Raw genomic sequence first — 14300 nt, 5'->3', positions numbered from 1 at the left:
CCCTTGGTCTTGCAAACTTTATATGACCCAGCACAGGGGAATGCCAGGGCCAAGAAGTGGGAGTGGGTGGGTGGGGGAGCAGGGGCGGGGGGGGAGGGTATGGGTAACTTTTGGGATAGCATTTGAAATGTAAATAAAGAAAATAATAATAATAAAATTAAGAAAAAAGAAAATATCAAATTGGAAAAGAAAAAAAAAGAAAGGGCAGTGCCAAGCCCCATGGGCTAATATTTTCATTCTGGAACTTGTACCCAGTGGCTTCAGCCTCAGCTAGTTGATCAGCACCACAGGGAATATGACCCAAGTTCTCTGAGCTCTTGTGACAGAGTGACAGTGGCTGCTCAGGTAGAAGCAGTCCTAGAACGTTTGCTGATGCATGGTAAGGAGGGAGAGGCAGGAAGCTCATGGGAATCCCTGCTGCCCCCAGCATTCCTTCTAAAACCTCTTGAACCAAGTTTAGATTTTTCCAAAGTAACATCCCCCCATTCTACATAACTCAGGGAAGCAAACAAACAATAACAAAACCCCACAAAAACAACAAAAAGAATGAAAACACAGCAGACTAAGCACTAATGGAAGAGGTTTATACTGTAAGCCAATTTTGATAACATAGCTATTCTTGTTATCATAAGGCTGTCCATTGAGCTGAGAGTCTGTTTCTTTTATATTTAGTGTGAATAATGTTGGCAGAATGGTGAGGCAAACAAGAGAAGTAAGGGAGTGATGGTAATAAAGATTAATAGTCCTGCAGTAAATATCCTGTATAGCACCTCAGGATTAAAGAACAACAAAAGAAACAATGGATATAAAACAGAAATGTACACCAAAAGATTCTGTCATGCTAATGAAAGGAAAGCAATTAAGGAGGGGCCAACCAAGCAGTGTAGCTTGGGCACTCAGTGCTGGGTCACTGGCACTGTAATAACCAGGGCATCCAGACCCACAATGCACACTGGGGAAAGATAATTCACCCACTGGGCTGGGTGCTGTAGCCAGGGTCATAGCAATAACCCTGTCCCCTCTCTAATCTGCACACACCAGCTCTGCACTGGCAGAGAGGCTCAAGGGGGCAACTTCATGTCTTCAGCAAGCACACAGACCATAAAAGAAGAGAAAAATACTAGATAATCTTCCCCATAAGCAGAAAAACTTCATGGTTCCTCGGCCTATCTCAACATGCTAAAACATTCAAACTCTTATGCAGATAAGAAGATTTTTGATATTATTTTCATTATCACACTAGATCCTTGCACCATCTAAAGACAAAGGAAAAAGAACAGTGAGGGGAGAGGCTGGAAAATAAAATGGCAAATGATAGTGTTCCTGAAACTCTGCAGATATGGAACAGCTTCCCTCCAGGTAAGATCGATTGTCTAGCAGCACTACCAGGATTCACTGTGCACAACCAAAGTACTGAATGTCAGCAGACGACGCAACACAAGTAATGGGTTCTGAATTCCTGTTAGTCAAAAATGATTTTGTTTCCAATTAGAAATTGATTTTTTTTTTGGGTGGAAGACACCAGCTCTTTCCGGGCTTCTGGCTTCTTTTGCTGGGGCACGGAGAGAGTTGCCTTCAGCTTAGCTAGGCTGTCCTGACTGTGCCTGACAAGTGTCTCCGGAGCTGCTCTCTAACACTACAGCAGTCTCAACCAGCCACACATGCTCTTTGTCCCTCTGCTTTTGCTGTGTGGTGTTTCATCATACAATTTCATTTCAGTGCTGTCACACAACATATGTGTGTTGACAAGCCAACAGCAAACCATGTTAAGCCGGGCAGAGGGCACCACAGCAATTCTCACTGGTTTTCCTCTCTCTGTAGTACAGTGTCGAGAGTATGGAGGACCAAAATAAGGGTTCCCACAGCTGAAAGAACATTGCCACAGAAAGCAGAGGCTAGGTCAGACTCTAAGTCTTTTCAACTTCATCTTTGTCTTTGGTACCAATGACTAAAATGAAGCTTCAACACCGTCTTCACTAGAGCTCTGTCGAGTATTTGCCTTGGGCCAAAGAGAAATGGTGGCATTTTCCCTTTCAATGTTTGGAAATATATCATCTCTCAGTTACTTGAAAGGGGATAAAGCAATTTCTAGATGACTGGTTGTTGTAGTTTGGGTTTCATGGTTGTGAAGAGAGATTTTTGACCACAGAAAGTCTCATAAAGGATAACATTTAAATGGAGCTGGCTTATAGTTGGAGAACTTCAGTCCATTATCATCATGTCGAGAAGCATGGAGGCATTCAGGCAAACATGGTGCTGGAGGAGCTAAGAGTTCTACATCTTGATCCACAGGCAGCAGAAAGACTATGTCATACTGGCCAAATGAGCGTATCTGAGACTTCAGAGCCCACCTCCACAGTGACACATTTCCTCCAACAAGACCACACCTGCTCATAAAAGACCATATCTCCTAATATGACCCACTCCCTATGACCGAGCATTCAAACACATGAGTCTATGGGAGCCATACCTATTCAAACCATCATGTTACACTCCCTGGCCATCATAGCCATAACATAAAGCAAAATGCATTTAGTCTAACTTCAAGGTCCCCATAGTCCATTACAGTCTCAATGATGTTCAAAAGTCCAATGTTCAAATCTCTTCTGAGATTTATACAATCTCTTAACTGTAATCCTATATGTCTTAGTTAGAGTTTTACTGCTGTGAACAGACACCATGACCAAGTCAACTCTTAGAAGGATATTTAATTGGGGCTGGCATACAGGTTCATAGGTTCAGTCCATTATCATCAGGTGAGAGCATGTCAGCATCCAGGCAGGCATGGTGCAGGAGGAGCTGAGAGTTCTACACCTTCATCTAAAGACTGCTAGCAGAATACTCACTTCCAGGCAGCTAGGACTAGGGTATTAAAGCCCACACTCATAGTGACACACCTACTCCAACAAGGTCATACCTAATTCAACAGGGCCACATCTTCTGATAGTGCCACTCCCTGGGTCAAACATATACAAGCCATACACACTGAATAATATCAAAATCAAAACTAGATCACATACTTCCAACATACAGTGGCACAGGAGATAGATTACCATTAAACCAGCTGGGGAAACTCCAAAGTCTGGACAGGATTCTTCCGGTTTCCATCTTAGCTGGGAGCTGATCCTATGTCATAGCACTTGGAGTTAATTCTATGTCATAGGGTGTGTGAACATTCCTTCGAACACAGGTAAGACCATGGCTTATGATCAAATTCCTGGCCTAAGAGGGACCCGCCTAGAGCTATCAGGACACAGGAACTAAGGAACAGCCAGGACAGGATCCTTCCTGTTTCTGTCTGTACCCCGGAGCTGACCCTGTGCCATAGCTCTCCATACCCGAATTCATCCAGGAGAGAACTAGTCTCCCAGGAGTACTGACACAAAGGCTTGCAGGAGGAACAAGCCACAGTCAGAGACAGCAAGACCCACTAACACCAGATAACCAGATGGCGAGAGGCAAGGGCAAAGACATAAGCAACAGAAACCAAGGCTACTTGGCATCATCAGAATCTAGTTCTCCAACCACGGTGGGACCTTGATACCCCAATACACCAGAAAAGCAAGACCCTGATTTAAAATTACACCTCATAATGATGATAGAGGACTTAAGGAAGAACATAAATAACTCCCTTTAAGAAATACAGGAGAACACAGGAAAACAGGTAGAAGCCCTTAAAGAGGTAACACAAAAATCCCTTATAGAATTACAGGAAAAATACAACCAAACAGGTGAAGTAGGTGAACAAAATCAACCAGGATCTAAAACTGGAAATAGAAACAATAAAGAGATCACAAAGGGAGACAACACTGGAGATAGAAAACCTAGGAAAAAGATCAGGAGTCAATGATCCAAGCATCACCAACAGAATACAAGAGATAGAAGAGAGAATCTCAGGTGCAGAAGATACCAAAGAAAACATTGACACAACAGTCAAACAAAATGGAACAAGCAAAAAGTTCCTAACCCAAAACATCCAGGAAATCCAGGACACAATGAGAAGACCAAACCTAAGGATAACAGGTAGAGAAGAGAGTGAAGATTCCCAACTTAAAGGGCCAGTAAATATCTTCAAAAAAAAAAAAAAAAAATAGAAGATAACTTCCCTAACCTAAAGAAAGAGATGTCCATAAACATACAAGAAGCCTACAGAACTCCAAATAGATTGGACCAGAAAATAATTTCCTCCCATCACATAATAATCAAAACACCAAATGCACAAAACAAAGAAAGAATTTTAAAAGCAGTAAGGGAAAAAGGTCAAGTAACTTATAAAGGTAGACCTATCAGAACTACACCAGACTTCTCAACAGAGACTGGAAGCTAGAAGATCCTGGGCAGATGTTATACAGACCCTAAGAGGACACAAATGCCAGCTCAGGCTACTACANCCAGCAAAACTCTCAATTACTATAGATGGAGAAACCAAGATATTCCATGACAGAAACAAATTTACACAATAACTTTCCACAAATCCAGCCCTACAAACGATAACAGATGGAAAGTGCTAATACAAGGAGGGAAACTACACCCTAGAAAAAGCAACAAAGTAATCTTTCAACAAACCCAAAAGAAGATAACCACATAATCATAAAAATAACATCAAAAATAACAGGAAGAAACAATCACTATTCTTTAACCTCTCTTAACATCAATGGACTCAATTCCCTACCCCCAAAAGACATAGATATGTAAACAGGACCCAGCATTTTGCTGCATACAGGAAATGGACCTCAGTGTCAAAGAGAGACACTATCTCAGAGTAAAAGGCAGGAAAACAATTTTCCAAGCAAATGGCCTCAAGAAACAAGCTGAAGTAGCCATTCTAATATTGAATAAAATCAACTTACAACCTAAAGTTATCAAAAAAAGATAGGAAAGGATACTTCATACTGGTCAAAGGAAAAAAATCTACCAAGAAGAACTCTCAATTCTGAAATCTATGCTCCAAATGCAAGGGCAACCACATTTATGAAAGAAACTTTACTAAAGGTCAAAGCACACATCACACCTCACATAATAATAGTGGGAGACTTCAACAACCCACTCTCATCAATGGACAGATCTGAGAAACACAACCTAAACAGAGACACATTAAAACTAACAGAAGTTATGGATCAAATGGATTTAAGAGATATCTATAGAACATTTCATCCTAAAACAAAAGAATATATACCTTCTTCTCAGCACCTCATGGTACCTTCTCCAAAACATAATTGGTCACAAAATTGGCCTTAACAGATAAAAGAAGATTGAAATAATCCCATGCAACCTATCAGATCACCACGGACTAAGGCAATAGCAACAAAGCCCACATATACATGTCAGCTGAACAACACCCTACTCAATGATAACTTGGTTAAGGAAGAAATAAAGAAATTAAAGACTTTAGAATTTAATGAAAATGAAGGCACATCATACCCAAATTTATGGGACACAAGGAAAGCACTAAGAGGAAAACTCATAGTTATGAGTGCCTCCAAAAAGAAAGGAGAGCATACACTAGCAGCTTGACAGCACACCTGAAAGCTGTAGAACAAAAAGAAGCAAATACAACCAAGAGGTATAGACAGCAGAAAATAATCAGACTCAGAGCTGAAATCAACCAAGTAGAAACAAAAAGATCTATACAAAGAATCACCAAAACCAGGAGCTGGTTCTTTGAGAAAAATCAACAAGATAGATAAACCCTTAGCCAGACTAACCAGAGGGCACAGAGACAGTATCCAAATTTACAAAATCGGAAATGAAAGGGGAGATATAACAACAGAAACTGAGGAAATTTAAAAAAAAATCATAAGATCCTACTACAAAAGCCTATATTCAACAAAATGGGAAAATCTGGATGAAATGGACAATTTTCTAGAGAGATACCAAATACCTAAGTGAAATCAGGATCAGATAAACCATTTAAACAGTTCCATAACCCATATAGAAATAGAAGCAATCATTAAAAGTCTCCCAACCAAAAAAAAGCCCAGGACCAGATGGGTTTAGTGCACAATTCTATCAGACCTTCAAAGAAGACCTAATACCAATACTCTTCAAACTATTCCACAAAACAGAAACAGAAGGAATACTACCTAATTCGTCCTGTGAAGTCACAGTTACACTGTGTATTCTCCCTTGGAGATGGAACAGTTTCTGTCTAATGAGGAACTTGTCACAAGTTGGTTTCATAGAGGACTTCATAAGAGATTATTTTTCTACTTCTATCATGTTTAATATTTCAAATAGATTTTAAAAAATGAAAAAAAGAAAAAAAAAAAAAAACAAAATCCTCCAAATTCTGCATCTCTATGTCTGATGTGAAAATGCTCTTCAGATTTCCAACTCATTTCAGCCTGGTTGACTACAACACACTTCTTTTTCTTGGGTTGGTTCCCGCTACATCTACTCCAGTAGTGACTCGTGTGACAGGCCTAGAAGCCTGGAAGCAGTCCTGAGGCAAAGAGTTTCATGGAAACTTAGCCTCTTGGAACCTGGGCATTCCCATAGCAGGTATGTTCCAAACCTGTCCCCACTTTAATCTGGTGTATGGATCTGTGTGCTCTCCCCCAATATTGTTTTATTATAAGTGCCTTTAAGGATTGATTTTGACATATAGCTAAATTAGATTAGCCCCCATCTTTGTTCCAATGTCCTAGGAAGTCCTTGAAGCTAACCCTGAGCTTGGAATTCAATAAGAATGTTACCTATTCAGTAACATTCAAACTTACCTCTAGTAGAGACAGTGAAAGCAAACAGACATTACAGTTTACTTGAATAGAGCTAGAAACCTCAGGGCTAGTCTACATAGTAATTACTTAGAACAATAGCTGAGTATACCCATACACAATAATATACAATGGCCTAGAAAAAAGGTGGGTTGTGGTTTGAGGAGGAACTGTAGTATTATCCATGAAAGGGTTAGTAGAATGGAATTCCCCTGGTGCATGTTTTTCACTAGGCCCAGAGGAATAGCATAATTAGGTATTTACTAAAGGACCCCTGGTGGTGGGTTTAACAATAGACTTGCATTGTATCAGAGCATTCACCTGGCTCCTGTGTTTAGCTGATCTTAATTAAGGGTTGTTCCTTTCTCAGTTGTAAACACTGCCTGGCTCCCCCTAGCTTTTTATGTATGCATTTTCTTTGTTTTGTGTAAAGAAATATTATGGATGTACCTTGGCAGATATATTCACCTAGCTTTCTTGTTTTTCTTCTGTACTATAAGACTGGTGTTTGATTTGAGAAATTGCATTCAGATACACACTCTGTGTACCTGTCTGTCATCCCCACCAACTCCTTGCTCGCCTATAACAGCAACCCTGAGTTTTCCTGCTGATGGGGATCTGACTGAGGTCTGTCTGCAGCAGGTTCCATTCCCTGTTAGCAGCTTTTCTTTCCAAGGATCCCATGTCTCTGACATCAACATTTTGGGACCTCCAAGGAAATTCAGACTTCATCCCAGCCACATGCTCTAGCCTCAGTGACTTTTCTTAGTCATGGAAGAATATTTAATGACCCCTTTGTTTCTAGGCCTCCATGTAATGACACCTCTTCCAGAAAGTGACTTTCTTTAGTAATAAAGGGAAATTCTATATTCCCTTTCTTCTATTCTTGACTCTAAAGCCAGAGCCATGTTGCTGACGCTGCCAAGTTCTGCTGCTTGCTGTGACTGGAACATGGCCTTCTTTTTCTATTATATCTCCACCAGCTTTCTGTTTCAGATTATTTCCTTCACTGCCTAAGTTTGGCTTCCTCGAATTTACTCTGTAGACTAACCTTGAACTCAAGAGGTCTCAATGACTTTGTCTCCCAAATGCTGGAATTAATGGTGTACACCACCATACCTGGACCTAAGCTTTTTTAAAATTTCTTTAAGATTAGTTAGGTGGGATCTTACCCTGAGGCCACCACTCCCTTAATTCCATTTAATATCTTTAATCTATGTATTTATTTGAACACAGGACTTAGCTCCATTCTATTTCCTGATACCTCTTTAATCCTTGAACCATACATTTTATATTTTCCTTGCTCAGTTTGTAAGACGTATACTCTTTATAAGAGTAAACCACAGGATAGAATCTATTCTAGAGGCAGAGGCAGGTGAATTTCTGAGTTCGAGGCCAGCCTGGTCTACAGAGTGAGTTCCAGGACAGCCAGGGCTACACAGAGAAACCCTGTCTCGGAAAAAAAAAAATCTATTCTAAGCTGTTTTTAGATTTCCTTTGCCAATGTAATTATCTAAATTTCTTCACCTTCGCCTCAGGTAGACTCTTAAGACAAAGGGAAAATGAAGCCACATTCTTTAGCAAAATATCGCAAGAATGATCTCTAGGCAACATTCTAAAATTCTTCTCCTCTGAAACCTCTTGAGCCAGGCCCTACAGTTCAAATCACCCTCAGCATCACTGTTTTCCTTTTTTTAAAAGTACCAAAATCCACATTCCTCTAAACAAAAGCATGATTAGGTCTATCACAGCAATACTCCATTCATTGGTACCAACTTCTATCACGGGTTTCATTGCTGTAAAGAGACATCATAACCAAATCACCTCTTATACAAGAAAACATTTAAATGGGACTGGCTTACAGTTTCAGAGATTCAGTCCATCATCAACATGGGAGGAAACATGGCAGACTTCAGGCACACGTGTTGGAATAGGACCAATGCATCTACATCCTGATCCACAGGCAGAAGAGAGTCAAACTGGCAAGACTTCAGCATACATGAGACCTCAAAGCCTGCCTCCACAGTGACACACTTCTTCCAAAACATCCACACCTACTCCAACAGAGTAACACCTCCAAACAGTACCATTCCTTGTAGCCAAATTTTAAAACACTTAAGTGTATGGGGGCTATTACCTATCTAAACAACCATATTCGTGGCTATTACCTAGCTAAATCTCCATACCTCCAGAACGAAGCAATGCTGGCAGCAGCTGGTGAAAGCAAGGAAAGGTGCATATAACAATTTTCACAAATAAATAAGCTAATGTGAGAGCTGTAAAAATTATGAACAGTAGGTTGATTAACATTAGCAGGAGAAGAGCTTGCCTGTTAGAAGAGAGCATGTAAGAAGAAGAAATCAGAATAATAGTCCTGAGGAGGGTGTGAGCAGAGGTAACCTGTTTCCTATACATCTTTCCACAGGAGGCTCATCCTTTCAAGTCAGTCCTTAAGGCTGTTGGAATAGACTGCACAGGAGTCACTTCAGAACCAACTGGAAAACACACATCTCTTTCATGCAGTATTTCAGAGTTACTTGTAGTTTATTTCCTTTTAAACCCTACATATAAACCAGGAAGTATTATCAGCACTTCAAAGAGTTCTAGGCACTATTTGTTGAGAGTTGTGAGATTGGGTTTTAGTTATAATGTGAAAGTTGCTCATGATTTCTCCTCCATATTCCCTACATTATCAATCAATTTGAGGCCATACTTTTCCAGGAGAGATTTATGTTCAACTCCTTATTTTATTACTCACTTTGGAAAAATCATTTGGTATCTACAACCATGCTTACTGCTCAATTCAGCTTTTAAAAGGAAGGCCAAACTGGACAGCTTTTCATATCAATATTCCCGAGAGGTGATTTGAGAATCTAGTAGCTGGGCCACCCACAGCTTTCCAGGCATATGTTTATCTGAAATGCTAACTACAGCTCAGCATAGTAGAAATCACCTGCTGTTCACTGGCTCGCATGCATCAGCCACCTTCCACCATCCTTGGCCCCTTTTCTTTCTGCTAGTGCAGACACTACACTCACCTCTCTGGGGTCTGCATATATCATTCTGTTGACAAGCCCACTGGATACCATTCTCCACATGTGACTGAAACTCAACAGTTTTCTTCTCCCTCTGGTTTTGCCCACTGTTTGGAGAGTCTGGGCACTTTTTAAAGGATGTTGAGGTTCCACGCAGCCATCCATCACATTTTGGCTTCCATAAGCTGAAAGAGGAAGCATGAATGGAGTATGCAGGGCACAGGGGAAGACATAGATCATATGCACATATTTGAAATCAGCATGAATTTCAATACAACTATGGCAGTAAGAATCCTTTTCTTATTTTAATTGACATATAATTTGAATATTTTTTCTGAAGGAACATTTTGTGTCTTGCTACAATAATTTTGGAGAATTATTTAAATGATGTTAATCCTCAAAATGCACATTTGGAGTTCTGGAAATGAAATTTAGTTATCCAGGGCTAGTGTAGCAACTGGAGGCAAATGGTAGTTAAGTCTGATGGTAGGAACCATTTAAATTAACCTTATGGTCTGGTAGACACAAGCAGAAGAAAGCAAAGCAATGAGGGATCAAAGACTATCAGAAATGCAAAAGAAAAGAACGTTAGAAAAGAGAGAGAAAGAACAAAATGTCTTTACCTATGTCAGGGATGGACCAACCACACGTGGATGGCAGGGTCACCAAAGGATGGCAGGAGTGTGGAAATACAATGACTTTGATTGGCATGTCAAAGCCTCATAGAAATAATGGTGGAAAACAATGGAGGAATGGAACACACTGATATTGACACAAGGAGGCAGGCTTGTAAGAAAAATGCTGGCAAGCTTAGCAAATGTGACAGGGAAAAGGGCCTCTGTTCAAGCAGTGCTCTCAAAAAAAAAGGGCTAATTTTAGGAATTGATTCATAACCTGGTAGTGAATTTAAATTATCTAGAAAAGTTTTAGTAAGATGACTTCTGGAGTCTCATGCATAGATCTGTCTGCTTCCTCCTTGCCTGTTTCCTTCTCCTGTTCTCCCCCCCCCCTTTTTTAAAGAATCATTTATTCATTTTATGTATATGAGCACACTGTAGCTGTCTTCAGACACACCAGAAGAGGGTATCAGATCCCATTACAGATCAACAACCATGTGGTTGTTGGGAACTGAACTCAGGATCTCTGGAAGAGCAGTCAGTGCTCTCAACAGCTGAGCCATCTCTCCAGCCCTCTCCCTTCTTTTTTAAATCTCCCCAGGGGATTCTGTAATCATGGCTGTTCCTTTAGAAGATGGCTTCTCCTTTTGACCAGAGTTCTAAACTCTAAAGAAAAGCTGAACCTACATGAGTAAGGTGGTAACTGCTAAATAATCTTTTCTTTTCCCTTCCCTTCTCTTGCTTTTCCTTTAGATTTACAAACCCATACACCTAGTGAGCTCCAGATTTCACTAGATTATGTGGTGGTCCTTCTTAGTTCTTTGTTCTATGCATCAACTACAAAGCATCTAAATTGATATGCAGCTTAATTTGCAGGGATCTGTTGAAAGAACTGCAGGGGCTAGTCAGGCAGCCAGAATCCACTTTAGTGTCCACCACAGAAAGATAGGAAAGAAGACATACACCTGGACAACCATCTTCATGTGCAGTGCCTTCTCATCTGCATATAACTGAGATTTTCTAAGATATTTTTTATGTGGAAATGAGAGCTTTACATTCCCCATTTTTGAAAGTTTTGTCCCTGGGTGCAATTTCCTTCTCACTAACTCTCATCCTTGAGTAATTTTTAAAAATGTCCACATTCAAAAATCACAAGTCATGGCAGAGAGTGGGAACAACATTCTTGTGAAAAGTGTTTATTTTCCAAGTGGGGAAACTTTAAAAGTCTTAGAGAAAGGGTGGACTGTAGAAAGGAATCCTAATGCAAACATGAGGCACTATGGAGGAGAGGAGGATGAAGAGGGAGCAAAAGCAGGGAAGCGCTCTCACGTCCCTCTGTGTTCTAGAAAGAAAAGGAGCTCTGTCCTCTCTCCTAGGGAGAATGAAAGCTGACTACTGAAGACAATCTCAGACCTACAGATGAATCTGGATTAACAGGATTCATAACTAATATTTATCTTCACTCAGTTTGTGCCCCTGAGAAATACAAAGTGCCTTTTCTTCTGTCTTGTCATTTGTCTTAGGATTTTATCATTCTTTGTTGATGACAGCTGAAGATGGAATTGAAAATCTTCTCTGAAAATGACACATTCTGTGGGTGTATCTCATGTATATAAGAAATACACATAAGAATACATTTATGTAACTTTTTCCTTGCTAATCTATCTTTTCTCATGGGAACCAGCTTCAACTATAAAAGCTGAAAAACTCTTTATAGAACTCTCCCCTACAACACCTGGGGTACTCTTCCTTTACTGAAGATGAAGCGCTCCTTTCCTCCCTTAGGAACTTACATATGGCTGCCCTCCTTGTTTTGCTCAAGTAGGACATTTCATATAGCACACTCTCTAGCATGGCTCTCTTCCCTCCTCTGAAAGGGCCAGGATTTCTCCTACTGTTGAAATCTTTGTATACCACTCAATGTTCTAATTTGTCCATGATACAAAGGACCAAAGTTTATCCCATGTATTTATGTATCTGTTATATCCACCATTATATTCAAAAGACATTTTATGTGTGTAGCCTGATTTTATCGAAATAAAAATGTGTCTCAATCTGTACCCTAGGCTAGTCTAGAATTTACTATGTAGTCTAGTCTGGCCACATATACATGGCAATTCTTTTGCCCCAGCCTCCCAAGTGCTGGGATTATAAGCATGTGCCACCATACCCAACTGTATATGGTGATGATAATCAAACTCAGGGCTTTGGACATACTAAACAAGCACTATTTCAACAGATTTATACCCCAGCTCCACAGTCGACTTTTATGTATTATCTTATGTTCTATGATTGTGGTAATGGTTGTAATAGCCATTTCCATAGGTTCTATACAAATTTTCCACATGGGAAAAAATGTAATTTGAGGATAAAGGCAGTGTTATTGATTCTTCTCTAATGTTTTCATGTCTGATGACATTAGTTAGAACTTCCTATACAATTTACCTTATTTCTTATATTTATAATTAATGAGGTACAGCCTTGTTAATCTTGATTAGATTTTAATTTTGCCAAAGTCTCCCTATCCCCATTATGAATGCGAACTGATGGGACATGTCAAATACTTCTGCATCTGTTTGAGATCAAATTTTATTTTATCATGTTCATTATAGAAAATAACAGATTGATTTTTCAAATATTGAACTGACTCTATTTCTAGGATAAATCTTATTTAGTCAAACTGTATAATACTTTTTATATACTTGGATTGAATTTGTTAACATTTGTTAAATATTTTTTTAACAATTCTTTGGAATTTATGCTCATGAAGAAGGCTCATCTGTCATTTCCTTTTCTCCTTATCCTGGTTAGGATCTTACGAAAGGTAAAAGGACAACTTCTTTTGGTTCAAGAATTCTCAAATGAGGTAGGAAGAAAGAATTTTTCCAAACAAGGGCATCTGCATATTTCTGAAGAGCCTTTTATCTTTAATAATTGAGGTTGATATTATCATCTAAAGGTTAGAAGCCAACAGTGCTCCTAAAGAATCCACGATACGGCCTTCCGGTCTGCACCAGCACCAGGTCACCTAGGGCGCAGATTCTGTGGACACCCCCACAGTCCCTAGAGGACTTCCCAAGCAATTTTAGGATCACTGGTGAGTGGAACACTACATCTGCTCCAATCCAATAGCACACGGGACCTGAGACAGCACTAGGGAAGCAGAGAACCAGCCTGACCAGGGGCATAAATCCCTTCCGGTCTGCACTAGCATTGGGCCACCTAGGGTGCAGAGTGGACAGACACCCCCACGGTCCCTAGAGGACTGCCCACGTGATCTTAGGATCACTGGTGAATGGAACACAACTTCTGCAACAACCCAATTGCGCACAGGACCTGAGACAGCACTAGGGCAGCAGAGAACCGGCCTAAGAAGCAGAGAATGAAGGGCACAAATGCCTTCTGGTCTGAACCAGCACCGGTCACCTAGGGTGGGGATTAGGTGGACACCCCCATGGTCCCTAGCGGACTGCCCAAGAGATTTTAGGATCACTGGTGAGTGGAACACAACTTCTGCCCAAATTCAATCGCTCACGGGACCTGAGACAGCACTAAGGAAGCAGAGAACCAGCCTGACCAGGGGCACAAATCCCTTCTGGTCTGCACCAGCACCTGGTCACCTAGGGTGCAGAATCAGCGGACACCCCCACGGCCCCTAGCAGACTACCCAAGCAATCTTAGGACCACTGGTGAGTGGAACACAACAGCTGCTCCAATCCAATAGTGACGGGCCTGTGACAGCATGAACAAGGACACCAGAGCCTTTCCTGACCAGAGGTTCAGGTTCCTCTTACTCAGTTCAGGTTTACCTTGGTTTCAAACAGACTAGACAACTCCACAGCCCTCAAAGGAGACACCACTTCTACGCATTGTAACACACCCAGGATCTTAAGACAATAGCATCCCAGGATAACAGGAGCTGGGTCACACTA

At 40.6% G+C, this 14300-nt stretch overlaps 1 protein-coding gene across 2 annotated transcripts in view; it reads right to left on the bottom strand.

Moving 5' to 3' along the window:
• The window catches only part of Kiaa1328 (KIAA1328 ortholog), a 288560-nt gene that overhangs the window by 61111 nt on the left and 213149 nt on the right, over positions 1-14300 (bottom strand). For both annotated transcript variants that reach the window (XM_021214774.2, XM_021214775.2), the window contains one exon: positions 9755-9936. In XM_021214774.2, coding sequence (XP_021070433.1) covers positions 9755-9936 — 182 coding nt within the window. The remainder of the gene's footprint in view (positions 1-9754; positions 9937-14300) is intronic.

This window comes from Mus pahari, chromosome 15 (assembly GCF_900095145.1).
Source record: "Mus pahari chromosome 15, PAHARI_EIJ_v1.1, whole genome shotgun sequence".
Taxonomy (NCBI): domain Eukaryota; kingdom Metazoa; phylum Chordata; class Mammalia; order Rodentia; family Muridae; genus Mus; species Mus pahari.
Note: the sequence above shows the minus strand (reverse complement) of the source record. Positions and strands in the feature narration are given on the sequence as shown.